At 44.1% G+C, this 20,505-nt stretch overlaps 1 protein-coding gene and 1 pseudogene across 1 annotated transcript; one reads left to right on the top strand and one right to left on the bottom strand.

Annotated features, from left to right (window-relative positions):
• Positions 1-3,601: 3,601 nt before the first annotated feature.
• Positions 3,602-4,556, bottom strand: LOC104254632 (taste receptor type 2 member 40-like). Its single transcript, XM_009808463.2, is given in 2 exon segments — positions 3,602-3,979; positions 3,981-4,556. Coding segments are annotated over 2 exon segments (954 nt in total).
• A 5,175-nt stretch (positions 4,557-9,731) lies between these two features.
• On the top strand, positions 9,732-18,239 carry LOC104254631 (meprin A subunit alpha-like; annotated as a pseudogene).
• Positions 18,240-20,505: the final 2,266 nt, after the last annotated feature.

Below are 20,505 nucleotides of genomic sequence, written 5' to 3'. Positions count from 1 at the left end.
GGTTACAGGTGTCCTTCGCACCCAGCCACAATACTCAGGCATCCGACTCACAACCAACAACTCTCTGATCCATCTCCCTATTCTAGATCTCCAGGGACCAACTCAGCCATCTACACAGAGGTGTCTAACGCCACTTGAGATGCTCTCGAGTACCCAGGCTGACCCTGCAGGTCTCCAGAAGATCCTGTGTTGTAGCTCCCAACCCCGTGCAGATGTCTCAGATGCCCTCGGAGTTCTCAGATGACTTGAGGTGCTTATGTTTGAGATGCCGATGTTTGGGCAAATGAGTCAAGAGCCAGCTTCGTCTTTTGTCATTTGCACTTTCCAAGCCATATGAAATGTCAACTCCATTCACAGTTGGCCTGGCTGGTGAATTAGTGACAGTGCAAGTGGAGACGTATGTGGGACAAAGTGCCTATAGCCGTGCTGACAAGCTGAACAGGCCCGTTCCTAGCCCTGAGGCCAGCTGGTGGAGTGTCCTGTAGTTGAGGAACGTTTTCCTCAGGGCTGGGCAGACCATTGCATCTCTCCAGAGAGCAACCTTAGCGTATGGGCTGCGCGTTGTGGCCGTGATGTTTTATAACCTGCCTCCTCCAGTGCCAGCTGGATGGGGCTGGTGCGTGGCAGGGGGGTGATGCTGTGTTGGGCATCATGTTCACGGGGTTTTATGGAAGAAGGTGTCTTCAGCGTGGTTTGCTGGAGCTGCATTCTTTTGTGTGAGAACATCTGCAAGATGTTTTTGCCTGCTGAGTTGTGTGGTATGTGAGCTTTTGAGGGATGATGTTGCATGGGATGCAGGGAGTAAGGAGGATTTTCCATGGTCTTTTTGTGAAAGCAATTAGGACTGTCATGCTAAAGGATCAACTGCATCAAGCAACAGCAGGGAAAGAAGGGAGGTGGGGTGGTGCCTGTCCTTTAAAGGCCTTTCAGCTGGGGAGATGTGTCCAGATGAGATGTTTAAGATCTGCCTCCGCTGGAACATGGGATGGTGCAGTATCTCCTACTGTGGAAGAGCAATTCAGTGGAGTTTGGCATCTGATCTAAAAAGTGCAATTGCAGCTAAAGGCAAACAGATAAAGGCAATGTGCTCCGAGTATCTAATTTTGATCAGATGACCCAAACCCTTTCTTTTTAGTGGAACAACATGAATGTAATTTTTTTGCTTTACTACTGCAGCAAAAGCCAGAAAAGAGTGAAAGCTAATGGTTCGAAAACACTTTCTTATACTTTCTCGTTAACCTCTTCCACTTTCATTTTTGTGGGTATGGAGAGGTAGAGGGAAGGGAGTGATCTTTTGCCTACATAAAGGGCCACCCTTAAAATAAAAAGGTTGCAAACTAAGCTTTTTTGCCTTCACTGCAACTTTTCAAATTAGCATCCTGGGGCCACTCATGTTCTCTGAGCAGAAACTCTTCCTCTCTGTTGATTTCTAAGAGAGAGTACATAGAAATTAGTGGGTCCTTCACACTGTTGTCCTACAAGACGATCACATCTCCTTTATTGGGGGAAAAGAAGGTCTGAGAAGCCTTCTGCTAGTAGAAATACATTAAAGGTTTTTCTTGAAAACACAGCAGAGGAAAAGCTCAAGGGCTTCTTATAGAGTGAATCCATGTCCAGCAGGATTGATGCTACACCTGAGATGACTCCCTGGAGAGCATTTTGGGTATATCTGAACTCTGCAGAGCTTCAGGAGGCCTCTGAGGATTGAGGCTCCACACCTGGAAAATGTGCTCCTTCTAGGTGAGTGTTTTAAAACAAAAGCAGAAGCAAAACCTGCCAAGATGCATGAAAAATGCATGCTTGGCACTTGGCATGAGGTAAGACATTCCTCTGGGCCTGAGCTGGTGGAAGAAATGAACAATTCAGGTTCTGCTCTGTTCATGCTGGAACTATTTCATGTTTAGATAATCTGCTGTGGTGGGTTGACCTTGGCCAGCTGCCAGACCCCCACCCAGCCACTCCTTCACTCTTACTCCTCAACACGACAGGGATGGAAAATAAGATGGCAAAGCTCATGGGTCGAGATAAAGTCAGGGAGATCACTCACCAATTACCGTCACGGGCAAAACAGACTCGACTTGGGGAAAATCAATTTAGTTTATTGCCAGTTGAAAATAGAGTAGGATGATGAGGAACAAAGACAAAACTAAAACACCTTACTTCTACCTCCCCTTCTTCCCAGGCTCAACTTCACTCCTTCATTCCCATCTTCTCTACGTCCTTCTCCTGAGTGGCGCAGGGGGATGGGGAATGGGGGTTGCGTTCAGTTCGTAGCGCATTGTCTCTTCCACTCCTTCCTCCTCACACTCTTACCCTGCTCCAGTGTGGGTCCCTCCCATGGGCTGCAGTCCTTCAGGATAAGCCTGCTCCAGCGTGGGCTCTCCATCCGCTGCAGTCCTTCAGGGCACACCCACCTACTCTGGCATGGGGCCCTCTCCGGGCTGCGGTGTGGATATCGGCTCCACCATGGACCTCCATTGGCTGCAAGGGGACAACCTACATCACCATGGTCCTCTACATGGGCTTCAGGTGAATCCCTGCTCTGGCACCTGAAGCACCTCTTCCCCTTCCTTCTCTGACCCTGTTTTTTTGCAGGACTGTTTCTCACAATTTTCCTCACTCCTCACTGCCAGGCGGGTTTTTTTCCCTTTCTTAAATATATTTTCCCAAAGGAGCCACCAACATCGCTGATGGGCTGAGCTGTGTCCTGTGGTGGGTCCATTGGAGCTGTCTGGAACTGGCTTTTCCTGGCACGGGGCAGCCTTGACCTTGCCTTACAGACATTTCCATGGACCCCCAGCTGCCAGCACCTGGCACGGACACCGTGTACATCATCTGCCCAGGGGTCACTGCGAGAGGAAAGCCTGACTTTATTCCACACCGCACTTTGCACAGAAACCACCTTCCTCGGTGTTTTACAGAGCCAGAGTCCATTGGTAAAAGCAGGTCTCATAAAAAAGTAAAGGCGGAGCAGGAGAGCAGTTGCACGGAGCCGGGAAAATCATGTTTTTGCATGCAGTGGGGCAGAGAGAGGACACATAAGGCTGGCGTGGGAAGTGGGCTCTCCACCCCACCTGTCCGCCCTGAGGCCATTTCTGCATTGCTGTTTGTAAGTCAGTAATGACCTCTGGTGAATAATAGTAATCAACATATTCACGTGTAAGTTATAAACCAATGCAAGATAGTGATACGACTCATAGTATTACCAAATACACAGCCACAGCAGAAATAAATGTAAAACAAAATAGATATAAACATGTTGTTCAGTTAAGTAGTTTCAATCAGCAAATACCGAAGCATTTTGAGAAGGTTTGTAGTATTGTTATTCCCCTTTTGCAGTTAGCTCATGTACCAGGTCTAAATTACTTAGTTATTGACAATAATTTAACTCAAAGAATTATCTAAATCAAATGATAATAATAATTTATTTAACTCGTAATAACTTAGTTCAAAGAATTTTAATGAAGTTTTCTCAACTTAGTGAAGATAGAACATCTGTATCATCTACACTGGCTGGAGAGTTGCATTAGAGATTAAATAACTCGTTTTTTTGTAATAAAATATCAACATTATTAATAGGCTCCAGCTTTTATTACATTTCCTACCTCACACAAACCTTGCACTTCACACAGGACAGAGTCCTTAGCAGTGTCTTTTCCAGTTTGGGATTGCTGAAAATCCGAATAAGGGAATGAACAGCCGGAAAAGCATACTGAAATACTAAAATAAGAAACGTCACAGGGTTTTCCTTCTTCATGGCATAAATCAATGTCAAGATCAAACATGTAAAGTTAATGCTGTAAATGAAGAAAAAGGACAGAATAGATTTCATGGCTTTGATATGGGCATCCACGCTGAGGTTCTTCACTGGGTTTGTCTGCATCTTGCGTTTGTGTCTCCAGAGAGAAAAGAGGACGACAAGTGCAGAAAAGATTACTGCCGTGAACGCAGTAGCAAATCCAAAGCCGCTGATAAAAAAAAATAGGGAAAAAATGTTCATCCATTCTGATACTCAGTTTCCAGAAATTTCCTACGGTGGTAGAATTGAGGTTGTTACAGTGCGCTTCATCAGTGATGTCGTAGACAAGGATGCAGATGACCAGGGATAAAAGCACTGAACCCAACAACAGCCATGGCACGATCCCGTCATTTTTTACTTTCAGGTAGTTGAAGAAGATGTCCCTGAAATTTGCAATTTTTAGGCAATAAAAACCACAAAGACAGGCAGAAACTGACAAGTTGGAAGAATTTAAAAAGCTTTGAATAGCTGCAAATAGTTGGAGTATGGGGAGAACATAAAAGCGCCAGGGATAAATTATTGAAAGAAAGGAATACACCCATGTGATGCACAAATACCAAAACCTGGAGCATCCCAGAAACAGCATGATCTTCTCATTAGAGTTAAAGCTTTTCTTTTTGACCCAAGCAATACAAAGCACAGAAACTATGAAAGCATTTATCCACATGCCAGCAAATGCCTGAAGTGTGATGACGACCATAGCTATGACATTGTATAAGGTGGCATTAAATTTATCTTGAGAGTAACAAGCTTCCATCCTCCAAGATGGGTAGCGGTGCTGTGCCAGAAAAGTAGGTTGTTGCACCAATGCTTAGCGCAGGTTGGCAGCTGCTGTTCCCCGAGTGTCACGTATGGAAACAGGAGCTTTATAGAGCTGGTGGTGGTGGGGATTTTGGTGCTGCTCCTATTCAGAGAAGGGAAGGTGCAGAAATGTAAATGTGCTGGGTGTTCTCTTACCTGGTATCAGTGACAGGCTTCAATATTTGAATTTCAGTTCAGAAGAGCTGGGTTGGGTGACACAACCAATGTAGATATTTTTTTCTGCAGTGGACAATGTTGTGATTTAGTGACTGTCCCATGTTTGATCACTGTCAGGATTCACGATCTGGGTTCTTCTGTCCCTGCTGGAAACTGGAGTTCGTTTTGATCATCCATGGGCACTGAAATCCATGTTACTTTTTCCAATGGTAATGCCTTAATTGTAAGAGAAGAGCCACATGGTAGGGGGAGGGCATTGAAGGAAAAGCAGAACTTTCTTCTAAAGGTTTAAGTTGAAGCATATAGAGGAAAAGGGCGAAAATAAGCATGAGTCCCCGTGCCAGGGTTCAAAACTCATCTGCTAGCAATGATGTGAAGAGTTTTAGGGATGGGACCATGTTGGGTTCCTGCCACATTGAAATACCCTCAAGCTCCCAAATGACTTTAAGTCCTGAAAACTCTGGGTTTTTAACAGGCAAGGTGTGTTAAGCTCTGTAGGGCATGGACTGCCTATAGACTTTGGGTTTGTACAGGACCTTGCACATCGGACCTTGCACACTGGGACCACAGTTGCCAACTAGATCTTGGCTGATGCTGTGGTGTAATCAGGAAAAATTTAAATCACAACAGATAGCTATATAGCTACAAGAAATAAACCACCAGCATTTTCTCTCTCCAGAACAATGCACTTGTTTTATAGGGGGTATAAATGCAAGCGCTACTCTTTGAGTATTATGCTCCTATTTGCATTTTTTTGCTAAGGACCTTGCTACAGCATTAACACATTGAAATGTTTTTACAGAAGGCCTGGAGTTCATCTCAACAACAAAACATGGTACCTAACACATGTTCCCATGAAATCTATTCAGATAGTGCAGTGGCTTTTAATAAGAGTTTTAGTGAGATCTTCACCACCCTTTATTTTTCATATTGCCAAGAAAACATCAATGTCATAGCTAGGTTTGGATGCAGTCATTCAAAAACTTTATAGATCATTTAAAAGTAGTCATGCTTGACAGAGATGACATTAGAGATAGTCACTGCACTTATGGATGGATATTGTCGATGCATATTGTCCGGAAGCTCAAAAAAGAATTGAAGAAAGTTGTTAAGGAAAACAGCTCACTTCTCTGAGGCTAAAAATGTAAGAATTAATGTGAAGCCAGATGATCTCCAGGTCCTTTAGACCTGCAAAAAGTCAGGAATGAAGTTGTCAAACTGTGATGCTTTATCAAGACTCCTCTTGTGTGTGTGTATGAAGATCAACCGTATGGGCGCTGGACACAACGCCGCTGGCCTGCAGCGGGTATCAGTAAGAAGCAGCATTTAATGCATCAGCCACTTCTCTGAATCTCATTTGCCATCGTCTTCATGTCTAAAGAGGGTGGAAGTTTTACGGACTGGGTGGCAAGGAGGCAAATCCGTTCCTTTTTTTCGGTCTATGCCCTTGAGTTCAGGAGTCAAGGATGGCCATTAGTGGATTTTCTTCCCCTGTAAGGTGTGTTTCAGGAGGCTGATTTGGCAATTTCTCTCCCTGTAACCCCCATTCTGCTGCTCCTGTGGCAGGTGGGCTGGGAACTGATGGATGCTTTGCGGTGAGTTCAGTTTGTTTCCTCTCTCGTGGCTTAGGTTTTATGGCATGTTTTTATGGGATGGTTTGTGACCATGCTTCTGGGGGAAAGGTGCTGATGAGGCATGTGGATTAACTCCTTCTTCGCACTCGCTGGTACCTCACTCCCCTCTCCAATCCCACTGGACTGATGGGATTGCCCAGGCGGATGCCCTATGCAGGTAGCAGTACTAAGTGTGCAACCCGTAGAGACCCCGGGCTCTCAAGGTGGCCAGTCCTGCCCCCGCCACCGCAGTCCGGTGCAACTGCCCCCTTTCTGTCCCATAACAACCCTCCTACTTCTTGCAGCACCCGACACCTGGGGTCTCACGGGCTGGGAGGAAAGGCTGCCGGCAGGCTGCATGGCCGGGGAGCTCCCTGCGGAATATCTCCTGTTCCCCCCTCCACATCCAGATCGGGACAGTCCTGCCCCTGAAGGGTGGGAGTGCAGCGTGATGCTGGGCAAGCGAGCAAAGGGGAGGCAAAGGCAGCAGCAGCGGTGTGCAGATGGGAGGAGGAGGAGGTGCAGGAAGTGTGTGGGAGCAAGAGAGGTGCCGGAGCGTGCAAAACCCCTTCATGTGGTGGCCAGGAGGAGAAAACCTCCTAACCGTCGGAGGCAAAGCTCAGCCCTGCTCTTCCCTTCTCACCAAGGGGCCTTTCTCCTGCCCTGCTTCACCCTGGCCCACATGACTTGTGTCCACAAGGAAAGCCCCGGGTGGGATTCCCATGGAAAACACTGGGAGCACATGGCTTCATAGGCACGTGAGCGGGACCAAGCCAGGACCCCTTGCTGTACTCCTACTCTGAGAGACAAAGTCTTCAAGGTCTCCTTAGGAAACCCAAACCAACACATTTTGCTGGAAGTTGATGGTTGGCATTCTGTTATTACAAAAATAACGCTATTTTTAAATTAAAAAATGATGCTTTACCCATAGAATCAGATTAAAACAAAAATTTGTTTGCATCTACCAAGATGTTTTCAGGAATAAAAAGAACCCACCAAACAAACCTTCTGCTGCAGTGATTTATTCAGGTTGCAGACCATAAGCTTCTTCTTTTGAAGAGGGTGTTATTTCCATACTCAGCAGCTTTGTTGGTCTCATATCAGGATGGGGCCATGATGGTTCATAAAGCAGAAAAAAAAAGGGAAATTGTCTCTGAAGAAGTCACAGAAATATTAAATAGTTCAATAGCTCCTGATTACTACAAGGGTTAATATGCTAAGAATAGTTATAAAATGGGGAGGCAGATTGCTTATCGAGTTGGCTTATGGACATATCTAATAAGATTAAGATCTGTTCTTCCTTTTAAAGTTCAACTTTTTTGATTGCTTATGCTTATCAGTACTTCTGAAGGCTATTCACCTGCAGGACGCTATATCTACGCTGACAGGTAGCACCAGATGATCTTCTGAAATGAATTCCTGGAGGATATGTTGTTTCACAGCACTCGTTACCTGCTCCTATGCCTTTACGGTATTCCCACCTGCTCCTCCATTTTCTGGCTTGGGATTTAAATTCATTTGTCTGTGATTTTGAAACTGTACTTTTTATGTTTCATATCCAAAACTCTGTTGAAGACAGAGGTAAGGATGCAACATTTTAATGTTGGTGGAAGACTATCAACCACCAAGTAGGGAATTATATCAACTCATGTCATTTAGTCACTAACTTAGGTGTATTATTTCTTTCAATAGTTGATGATGTTGATGGAAGGCAGCTTAGAAAGGACATTCCAGAAATAAAACTCAGGTAAGTCAGGACAGTAAGTAAGCAGAGTGTTGAATTATTACAGAGAGCTGAGCTAGCCTTTGGGACCACAAGTCTGGCAGATGTGGTGGCACCAGAGGGGATTGAAAGCTCCCTCTGTGTGAGAAAAATCCCAAATGTATGATGGATGCAGAGAGTATTGCAGGGCAGTTAAAAATGCATGGGATGAACCCCAGCTACTTCTGGAGAGATGGGAGAAGACCTCCGCTTTGCAGTCTGGTAGCAGTCAGAGAAGGTGGAAGGGCAGGAGCAGGGCATGGGGCAGGGGGCAGAGAAGTCCATGAAAGGTTGATGTTGGAAAGGGAAGGTGGAAAGGCCAGGGAATTTCAACAAGGATAATTTTGTAGGAAGCTCAGGATCTTAATCTTAAATTTGGAACCACACTCAACTGCTCCTGGGGAAGGCTCAGCAACCGCTGGACTGACCATGCATCCCTCCCCACTGCACTCTTCTGCAGCACGACTCCCGGAGAAACCTTGGCAGTGGCTCTAATTCAGCCTCTGCTTTGTTGATGTGCGTTTATCTTAAGTGAGTTGGTTGTTTTCACATGACCGATGACCAAGATATGAAGCTGCAGTACCTTCATCCCCGCCCCAGGTTTTCAGAGGATTGGCTTGAGAGAGTTTTCGTTTCCTGGCATTGCCTGTTATCTGCTTTATGCTCTCGTGTAGGTTTCCTCTGGTTTTGCTGACAGAACAGAAAACATGGTGCTAGTTTTTGTGTTTTTTTTTTTCATCTCTCCGTATGTATGTGAGGAGAATATGTTATTTCTATAACAAAAGGTCAGAAGATGAACCGTCTGTGCTGGGATTGTGCCTATATGATGGCACTAAATGAAAACGTTACACTAGCAGGACCGTACAGTGGCTGGGGTTTGGACTCAGCTCCGCCTGGGGAATTTGGCAGCTTAAAAAAATAAGGGTGTAAAATAAAAGTCTCAGATGCTGTGTTTTTAAAGCACGGAAGATGTGGATGAGCTGCTTAAAACACAGGTGTCTGTTGCCAGTTCAACTACATCTCCTCCAGCACAACTCTGGAAAGGAAGGAGTCTCCCAGACTTTGTATCTGCCAGCCCATGTGGATATTTCGGATACCCATGTGCACCTCAAATGGCACCTTCAAAAACCTGTGTTTAGGCAACTGGATAGGCACAGAGCTGTCATGGGATCTGAGACACATAGCACATAGGTTTAATTGCTTCAGTCTGAGCTTGGTTCAGGCTCAGGTGTTTGAAAAGGTGGACTGAACCTCTTCCCTCTCCAGAATCCTTGTCTTTCTCCTTTCATGATATGGGGAATCCCAGATGGTTAGCCTAGGTTAGCTAACTAGATGCCTAAGTTCTGGACAAATCCATTCCACCTATGTATCAACTACAATGTTCAGAAGTCCACAGTTGTTGCAGAATACAAGCCTGGGAAATACAATAAAATATCCTCTGAGCAGCTGTTATGAAATTGTTACGGAAATCTTAATTCAACCCCAAATCGTCCTTTGCTGCAGATGGAGGACTGGCATGTTATAGTGTGGCAATGGTTATTTGCTTGCTTGTTTCTGGGCAGTTGCTGTTTAAAGCGAGATGGGTTGGTTGATGAGGCACCCTGATAGATTGTGTGGTCACAACACATATTGTAGTTCTTGATCTGTAACTCCGGACTAAATGGTTGTTTATCTCATTGCAGAAATGGGAAGGAAGCTTTTTGAAGGTGATATTATCTTACCGGTATGTGCTGCTGATCTAAACCAACATCAGCAAGAGTGTAGGTTGGGCTTAAAACATTAACACAAGCATGTTGATCTCATTAACAGCTGGAGAGGAATGGTCTGAGAAACAGCTCCTACAGATGGAAATTTCCCATCCCCTATACCCTTGCTGACAGCCTGGGTAATAAGACTTTTAATTATGGTAGCGCTGTATTAGTTGCACTAGATATACTCCGGTTTTGTCCAGCTTTCTGGGCTGCTTTTGTTTCATTTGCTGTTGAGTTATGCTGCATTAATGCCCTTGTTACTGCTGGCCAGACAGAGCGACGCAACTCTGCCCCGGCACACGTTGTTTTCAGTGTAACAGCCACAGTGACCAGCCGGATGCTGATGAGCAGCCAGTTTAACTAATACCAGTGTAGCGGTCTGAGATCTCTAGGTAAAGCAGCCAGGAAATCCTAACCTCAATACGCATGTTGATCTACTGCACCCTTCATGCCTTATCTCTTCTTAACAGTCCCAGCTCAGTACAGGCAGAAAGAAAATGCAGATGTTTTATAAGTAAAAAAGTTCAGAGCGTTCTCCCTTCTTGTTTCCATTTAATTTTAGGGACTATTTTAAATTTCGAACAATTTAGTTGTAAAAACTAATAGCAAATCAGTATTAAAATCCTGTGGATCTCTCCTGTGTTTACTAGCCCTGAGCTCAAAGTTTACAATACTTGAAATTTTATAATAAAATGCAATAAAATTACCCAGCAAAACCTGAGCAATGCCCTGGATGTCCAAAAGTCTGTTTGTTTCTTTCAGTACTATCAGTTTACCTAATAAAAGATATTATCTCTCCCTATGGCATCTACCAAAATCACTCCAGTCATGGCTAACAGCCTCCAGCTCTATGAGCCAAGTAGATATTTTTTATACATGTTCAAATTTTTAATGCATGGTTGTTCATACCTTCTATCTAGAATTATAGATATTTATAATATTATGAAAGCAGAACAACTGCTATTGTTATCCTCGGCTGTGCGTCTCAGATCTGAATGCTAAAGGTGTTATCCTCCAGGCGTTTGACATGTTCAGGCTGAAGCCGTGTGTTGATTTCAAGCCCTATGAAGGGGAACAGTCTTACCTGAAATTTGAGAAACTGGACGGGTAATTTTGTATTAACAACGCAGCTTGTACCACCTTGTTTGATATGATAGCTTTTCCAACTCAGGAGACATTCATTTTCATTCTTGCTTGTACAAAGGACATAAATACCCGAGCCACATTTCTGTCCCAGAGCTTATTTGTATTACACTGGAGATACAATCGATGCAAACAGGCTAACCAAAGGTATTATCTGCATTTGATGTTCTCTTAATACAAGAAAACACTATTTTATTTCCATTTGCATCCTACCTACTGAATTGAATCCCTTTCTTGGCACCCTTTCAGGGAAAGCAGGCAAATAACTTCCTCCTGGTGTTGGTTAGGGGCAGGGTACGCCACTAGTGTGTTTGCATTAGCACGTAGCTTCCTCCTTGCTTTCAGATGCAGGGTTGGGTTTAGCTGACCAAATGTTGATGCCAACAACCTCTATTGCTGTGCAGGTCACTGTGGGTTGCCTTTGCAGTCGGTGGGGAGGAGGTGACTCTTCCAGGCCACAAACCATCTCACCTGAAACAGCAGTCTAAAACAGGTCTGGTGACTCACATCCCAAATGCCTGTTGCTCTCCAGGGACTGTAAAGGTGCCAGGAAAGCTAAATCAGTGGCTGATGCCAACAGTGACTGTCTGAAGTTAGGTCAAGGGACTTTGCCACTTGCTGGGAAGGACCATCAGGAGGCTGGTGGCACCAGCTAGTGTTTGTGTCTAGGAATCCAGCATAGATCTGCCCTCAGGTGCGGGGAGACTGGTGCACAGCATTTTTGAGCAGCTTTTTTTTTTTTTTTAACACACACAGAATTATTTCTGAATGGACCTTAAAAGTTAGGATTTAAATCTGTATTTAGGAACCAAACCAAGGAAGCCAATGCAGCCTGCGTTCGCTGGAGGCTGCTCAGTGCCTTTGAAAATTGGGCCAGTTATTTCAATACTTCCGTAAACATACACATAAATAACAGCCAATGCAGTGTATGAGGTTATAAGGCACCTACTGCACTTCCCTGCACTGTTCATCTTCTGCTACTCCCCCTCCTATACTGGTTGAGCTGGGGCTACCCAGAGTTGAAGAGCAATAACTTTGCCATCACCACCTCCTTTACAAGAACTGCAGCCAGTTGAAGAACAAGCATGCACTGCCCTCCAGGGAGGGCAAAATGAAACAAGAAGGCCAATCACATCTGGGACAGGGACTCATTGCCAGGCTGTGGAGCGATGCTGAAGGTACACGTTGCTCCGTATTCTGGCATTGTAAATCTACAGTCTTGGCAAGACTGCAAAACTCAGGTGGGAAATTCTAAAAAATATTATTTTTTTACTTTTACCTTGGTCTTGCTGTTGAGTTAATATGTAGATACAAATCATAGAAGCTATTATTCAGAATGGGTGCAATATCTGAGTCTTTGCCTTACAGGTGCTGGTCTTATGTGGGGGACCTTCAGAGTGGCCAGACAGTGTCTATAGGAGAGGTGTGACTATAAAGCCATGGTGGAACATGAGCTCCTGCACACATTTTACCATGAGCAATCCAGGACAGATCGCAATGACTATGTTCAGATATGGTGGGATGAAATTATTGATGGTACAATTCAGGTTTGAAATGACTGAGAATTGTCTGTAGACGCATGTCCCTGTTTTTACAATGCTAAGTCATGTCTGGTTGAAAATGGCTGCCTACATGTTGACACCTGGGCCATTATTCAGTCATGAGTAAAGCATTTTGAAAAGATGTTATGTGATAAATTTTGTTTCTGGTCTTGCCTAATCACGTGTGTATGCTTTTGTCTAGGTTTTGCATATGCCTTTGACAAACACAATGACAGTTTCCTTGATGACCTCAATACCCCATATGATTATGAGTCAGTCCTGCACTATGGACCATATTCTTTCAACATCAATTGCAACGTTCCTTCCATTACAACAAAAATTCCTGAATTTAATGAGATCAGAGGTTTCTCAAATTGGGCAGAGGTTGGATTTCAGCAGGATTGACTTACTAAGATTGAATCACATGTACAACTGCAGTAAGTCCTTCTTCTCACACATGTATTTGAAAATCCTTACTCAAGCTTCATGATAACATGAATGGAGTCACATGAGAGGAGCAGGAACATTTCACCCTTGGGATCCTCTCGCAATGCCAAAAGAAACTATAATTCCTATGCAGCAGCAAGCTCCATGGTAGCCAGATCCCCATTTCTTTATAGAATACCAGTGGAGTGAATCAAGGGTCTAACACCTTTCATTCACATGGACTTCCCCATAATATTACTTGTAATAGTTACAGTTTCCTTCATGGATGATGATCATCGTGCTGTTGACGATGATAAAATCTTCAAGTAACATTAGGCTGGAATTGGAGTCTCCGAAAACAGAGTATTTCAAGTTCCTTTTTCTGCCTGTGTGATATTTGATAAGACAGTTGGGTCAGGAGCATGAATGGGGATAATCGTGCTTTCCAGCTCCACTGGCAAAGCTATGACAGTAAATACTCCACATGCTGTAAGGTACTGACATACTGAGTTAACATATACCTGAATATTTCCACTAAGTTCAGCAGGAGTAATTCTGATTTAGACCCTGAAGAGATAAATGGGCCACAGAGCCTATCCCAGGCAGGCTTAGGGAAAATGATAGATGTCTGAAAGGGAAAACTGGCATGCAGGGGCCAAGCTGGTTCCAGCAAGGAAATTTTTAGCCAACAGCGGGAGAAAGAGATAACGTGTTTCTTTCAGGAGGACACATCATGTATGTGTGGTAACAGAGACGTAGATGTGAAAGTCTGTATAGACCTCAGTTGCATTAAGAACATATTTCCTGATGTTAAGTGCTGTATGTAAACACTCTGGAACGGGATTAACAGCAAGACTGTTATTTGATATTAATTGACATGGTAAAATATGTTACTCTATTCCTGGCAGCTTCGAGCCTCACCTTCTTGGACAAGTGCTCCTTTGATTACATCAATATCTGTGGGATGGTGGACAAGACAGTGCTAACTGGGTCCACACGTTGGGCAAACCAGGAGATGAAGACCATACGTTGGTGGGAAACCGTGCAGGTAACACATGTAGTTTTAGATGGTCATTAGACTTTACCATGCTTTTATGAGACGCGAAAATGAAGATATACAGAGATAAATAAGTCATTAGGAATACCCTTCTATTAATGTTAATCACTGTATACCTGATGCCAAACATGGCTCTTGAATTTTCAAATAGAAAGGCTAATAATTTTTATTTGAAATGTTTAACCCTTCCTTAAATCTCTTCCCTACATTGTAACATCTCATGAAGAAATGACAGTTTGAGACTTTGCTGCTGTAAATTGGTGGTAGCTCCATGAAAATGAAGGGAGCTCCACCAGATTGCCACAACTGACTTTGGTGAAATTCCATGGAAATGAGTCAGGTGAGACTCTTCTCCTTTTATGCATATGTTACAGGATTTTGAGTAATTTTCTAGGTTTTTTTAAAGCTGAAAGACACTTACCCTTTGTACAGGAGTTCATTTGAGGCATCCCCACAGAAGTACACCCATAAGCAAATACCACAATACACAAATCTTGTGTGTAGACAAATTCTGACATTTAAACCAATCCAGGGTCATCAAAATAGGAAGCTGAGCTTCAGCAGTGTGTCATGGAGCAGGAGGAGACCACCCTGAGAAGACTTCTTTGAGGGAGGGGATGCTGTGTGATACACAGCGGTATCAGGAGGGTGTAGCTGCTGCTAATTCCAATTTTTTTTGAGCCGCACAACATAGGGAGGCTGAAGGATTATCTGAGAAGCAAACCAGCAGTGATTTCCCCTCTTCTGAGGAGAGCGTAGCATGGGGTCCCTTTGATCAAGGGTTTGGCTCTGACTGCACTGATTTAAACATATATTGAACAAATACGAGCGTATTCAGTTCTGCAGTATTTCCATTGCCACCAGGGCACAGGAATTGAGTAGGGTCTGTTGTTTTCAAAGGCAGTGGAGAGAAAATTAAACACTGCAGAGGAGTATCACATAGACAGTCAAAAGATCCTTGAGCAAAATGGTTTCTTTTGAAAGTCAAAAGAAATGCGGCTGGTCTGCATACAAGTGGTCACAGTAGGCACATCTGCTTCCCAAAACACACGTGGTGGTTAGACACAAAAGTCTCTCAAGGTGGCAGGAAAAAGGAAAGAAATACTGAATAGAAAAGAAAGCCATTTCTGTGGAACTTCTTCCCAGGGAGGAGGGAGCAAGAGATGGCTTTTGGCAGTAAGAGATCGTGTTTGCTGCCTAACGCTGCATTTGGTTACAGTTTGGAGATCCTGTGGTTATACCAAATTTGCAGGCAGTGAGGAGGAGAGCAGGCACGTAGCAGGCAGGGCAAAGGGATGCTCCTGTTCTCATCACACGTGGGGTTCAAGAGGGCAGATGTGCGCCTGGTGAAAGGCACAATGCAAAAGCCAGCACTTGGCAGACCCACCAAGCAGGGAGCAAAATGAATAGGAGGATTGTTTAGGTCCCGTCATTGGCAAGGAAAGAGAAATTTCTTATTTCTAGAGGGACAACTCTGTTTGGCTGTTGTTTGACGGGCTGTTTGCTTGCGGTTTGCAGGGTGTGTGGTTTGCTGACACTGTAAAGGCTCTGGATGTGTGACAGAGCATGTGGCTGGGGAGCTGACAGCAGCTTCCTGCCTCTCATGGCCAGTGACAGACAATTAACTGCTCTACTTCAAGGAGGGGGAAGAAAAATGTTTGAAACCTAAGCAGTCAGTTTTCATAAGTTTCCTGAGAGCAAATGGTCAGCAGTTATTGGAAAATAAGCAGCTTTATTGGGAATTTGTAGGGGAACTTACTGCAGAAGGCCAGCAATGCTTATGGGAGCACATCCAAGTGCAGGCATGCAGCTTGAAGCAGCAGCAAAGCTCAGAGAGGCATCAGGTGGCAATTTCAGAGTCGTCATTCTCTACACAGTCTCTGCTATTTGCATCAGTCGGCTCCCAGACAGACAGAAAAGTGCAAACCTGCAGATGCAGCCCCAGGGTATTTGGAAACCCCCAGTGTGATGCAGCTTGAAAATGTCCTTGCTGCCAGGACACTTCCTATAGGGAGGGGATGTATTGAGGCTATTAGGTGAAGCTGATGCACTTGGTCAGTCGTCTTCAAGAAGCTGATTTAAAATTGGAATATACAGCATGGGGCTGATGCGGCTGATGATGGTGCAAGAGGTCAGCATTTGTAACTGGCAAGATTGAAGACTCAGAGCAGGTATCACTCCGGCCCACAGACAGAATTGCAGACTAACTGTGGAAGAAAGGAAATAGTTATTTCAAACACGTTAGTATGAGAGGGCATGAGCTGATACAAAGTAATTGGGCTGGAAGTTAACAAATTCTTTACCTGTAGCAGAAGTAAGGCAAAAATGTCTTCAGCTACTTTTATAGGGAAGTCTGATATATTGAGAAAAGGCTTACAGGGCATGGTTTCTAGGCAAAGCAGAAGACTGAAGGTCTTGACTTAACAGGACCCTTCCAATACTTTTCTAATTTGTCTTAAAAAAGATCCCTGCCCAAGTGCATCCATTTACATTTTCACACGTTTACAGGATTGGCACGTGTACGGTTCATACTTCATTTCTGAAGAATGCAACCCAATGTCTACCTTATCTAATCAACTGAACACTGGTTTGCAAGCCTTATTTAAATGAATTTTCATTGTAATATTGATTTACAATGTGGGGGAATTATTTTCTATGGATTTTTTTTTTTTACTTTGAAAATAACTTTCTAACTCAGCCAAGTGGAAACTACACTAAAGCTTGGCACTGGCATTTCATTACTGAATGGATCAAAAACTTCTATCACATCACTGTTTTGTGCTTCCCAGATAGAGGATATTTCATGCACTTAGATACAAAAACTGGACATGTTGGTCAGTCAGCTCTTCCGGAATCTTGCATCCTTCATCCAAGGAGGAAGGAAGAATGCCTTAAGTTTTTCTACAGGTTAAATGGAAGTCCACAGGATAAGGTAGTTATCTGGGTTAAGAAAGATGATGGAACTGGAAATGTTAGATGGATAGAAAAGCTGCACACTATTACAGGCAAGTGAAAGTGTGTTTTTATATCTGAAGTGCTGGCAAACTTTGATGCGAGACAACACTGGTGTGGTTTATCCTATGGAAATTTGGTCAAGTGTCCAGTGTAAATCTAACCTTCATTTGCTTCAGTTCAGTAACTCCAGAGTTTATGCCCATGAGAACAGAATTTGGCTTGGAGGCAGTTTCCTTAACACTGTTCCTAGATTAGCTAGGGCGCAGAGCATCAGGCAATCACCATCCAAACAAACAGGTCACAGGACACTTGAGGAAGACGCAGCTTGATTTGGGATTGTGTTCTGGTCTTCCCATTCTCACACATATTTATTTTCCTCTACAGCTGATGGAGAACATCACTGGAAATTGGCCAGTGTTCCCTTCCGTGTCCAAACCAAATTCTGGTATGGGTTTCAGGGCGTCAGAGGAGATCCAGCCAAGTCTGTGGGGGGGGGGGTTGCCACTGATGACACCAGCCTGACAGAGAAAAACTGCCTCACCAACATCTGGCACGTCAGAAACTTCACATGCCTTTTCAACAGTACTTCAAAAGGCTATTATATCATAAGCCCTGTATTTTACAGCTTGGAAGGCTATGCCTTTGCTTTACAGCTGTATCTTCACGGAAGAAATCCATCACCCTACCTGAATTACATGGGGATTACTTTCCACCTCTGCAGCAGTCCGAACGATGGCCTTCTTGAATGGCTGACTGGACACAGACAAGTTGTCTTGTCAGTTTTGGATCAAGACCCTGATGTAATCCACAGGATGTCCTTCAGTTTTAGCTTTACTACAGACCCAAACCAGCTAGTATATGGTAGGTCAGAGTGCACCAGGGAGAAAAATAGAAATGCAGAAGTTTACTCAAGCTGGAGAAAAGTGTTGAAAGTCAAGAGACCAGGCAAGATTTTCTCTGCACGTAACACTGCTGGGCTGACTGGAGTTCAGCTTTAATTAATTCTATATTTTTGCACAACAGGCAGAAATGACACCCTGTAGTAGGGCAAACCATCTATCACTGGAAGTTTTTCTTCCTTCTGCAACTGCTACATGAGCCCAGGTGTTGGCTGGAATACATTCTTGACCCACAGGGAGCTGCACTGGAAAAAATTCCTTAAAAATGACAGTCTTTTCATCTTTGCTGATTTTGAAGGTAGAGTATTATATTAACAGAACCTCCACTGGAACAGAGCAGGTACATACCCTTCTATTTGTAAAGAAAGCACAAAAGATGAGGGTGATTAGCAAACATCTAAAGAGTAATTTATTTCAGGAACAAGGTTTTTAAATGCCTAGTGATTTGAGGTGCCTGGATTTTTGAAGACCCAATATGAAACCCTGTGGATGACCTTGATTCTCTGGGCCCTGAGAATCAGATTTTCAGGACAGATTATACTTCCATGTCTTGAAGATCCATCTACTTAATGGTGTTCCTATTTGCCACCACCCCTATATCACTTCCGACTTAAGAAAATTGTGGTTTGAAAAACTGACTGAAGGAGTTTTTGATCCAAAGCTTCTCTCCCAAGATTGCAATTTTTGTCAGGACTGTGTGCACCTGCTCGGCTCTGCTGAAGGTGGCAGGGAAAGGGAAGAAGAAGGAAAAGAACTGTCTGGTTTAGAGGGCAGCCTGGCAGGCACCCCTCTGAGCAGGCCAAAAGGACTGTGCATGCCCATCCTCTGTGGCAGACGCATCTCTGATGGCTGTGTTCATCTCACCTTATGTCAGGTGTCCAAAAATGAACTTTCTAGACTCCCCGGTGGGTCATTTGAGACCAACGGGTACCTCTGGGGAGCAGTTGATCCCATTCCATTATAGTTGTGATGAACTGCTCTTCTGATATGCTGATCTCCACCAGCTGCAAAGTGATCCATCACTGATGTTTAATGGTGGGTAAGATGAATCCTATCACCCTTCTGAAGTGAGTTTCCTTCAGACAATGTCAGTGCCTGGAGAGTAGAAACACTTTATAAGTAAATAAACATTCAACCAGACCTGACCCTAGTACAGGGGTCAGAGCACTTGTCTCAGATAGGAGAGGACAGCTGAGAGTACGCTGTGATAATCCAGCTCACTCCACATGACCAAGGGCTGTGAACACCACTGTGAACTCTCCTGGCAGGAGAATTTCTCCGTGGCTCTTCATGACAAAAACAAATACGAAGTTCCTGTTTTCATTCCAGCAGAGAATGGAGAAACTTTTGAAAAGGCAAGAACTTTTGCAAGGTGGGAAAGCTGCTTCCTATGAATGCTTAACCGGGAATGTATGCTGCCTAACAAAAATGCAGTCTACATTTCTGGCATACAGAATGGCCCAGCTTTTCTGCGGGTTATGTAGGGCATTCGGCAACGCTTCCAAGTCCCCTTTAGCAATATGAAAAGCAGCTGAAGCCTCTTTGTGCTTTCGCTGACAGCGCTTTGTACCACAAGTAATTCACTGGGGGAAATTCGGTCCTGCTGTGTAATGTGGGTGCCAGTGGTCCCAAAAGCATTTGCAGTTGCTAGGTGAAATTGCAGTTAAGAAATTGAAAGACTTGTTAGGAGACTGCATTTAGTCTCCAGTTGTAGACTGGTTCAGATTCATTTCTAGACATTAAAACTAATATGGTCACATTTATACAGTTCCAGTCTCTGTATTTGAATATTCAAAAGCTCAGGGACAGTGCTGCATTGCCCTCTGATGAAAGTTGGAGGATGTCTTTGTAGAACCACTGAGGGTCTGCCCCATGCCTCCCACTTCTCCACAAGCCTTTCCACCCTCTCTCCTCACCTTCCAGCGCTGTTTCAGATCACCTCTGATGCAAGCCCTCTACCCTCTCACCCCAGTCTCCCTCCAGCTCAATAATCCCAGGATCCCCTGATGGGCTTGAGAAAGACACAGACTGGAGTTCCATGCATGCCTGAAGCTCTCTGCCCTTCCAGTTTCCCCTCCCACCTCCTTCTCTGGGTAGTGCTGCAGCCTTTACAGATATTTGGATGAGTTATTGTTGCTTCGTTTCTTGCCCCTGGAATCTGCCTGAAAGTCAACCCAACACATGCAATAGAACTGTACTATGTACTCCATGCATTAAAATAATTACTTTACCTGTCTTTTCTTTCAGATCTCACCCTTTTGATTACATCTGAAGTCCCAGGCCATCCTTGAAGTGCCCTCAACTTCTTCACTAAAAGTGCAAACAGTCATCCATGACAGACAAAATATATTACTTCCCTAAAGAAACTGTATTTTGTGGTTTCTGTATTTTAAAAATTTGAACTAAGCTTCCCTGTTAGTTTTAAGAGACTAAACCCATAGACTCTCCAAAGATTATTTTGGCCCAAGCACCAAAGTGCTTCTTTTAGTTATATCATCTTTTTTCTTCCCATGTTTAATTCTTTTTGCTTATCTTTGCTGATGGCAATGCTTACTTCCCAGCTCTTGTGTCTGAAGTCTCT

The sequence above is a fragment of the Gavia stellata genome, chromosome 2 (assembly GCF_030936135.1).
Source record: "Gavia stellata isolate bGavSte3 chromosome 2, bGavSte3.hap2, whole genome shotgun sequence".
Classification (NCBI taxonomy): Eukaryota; Metazoa; Chordata; class Aves; order Gaviiformes; family Gaviidae; genus Gavia; species Gavia stellata.
Note: the sequence above shows the minus strand (reverse complement) of the source record. Positions and strands in the feature narration are given on the sequence as shown.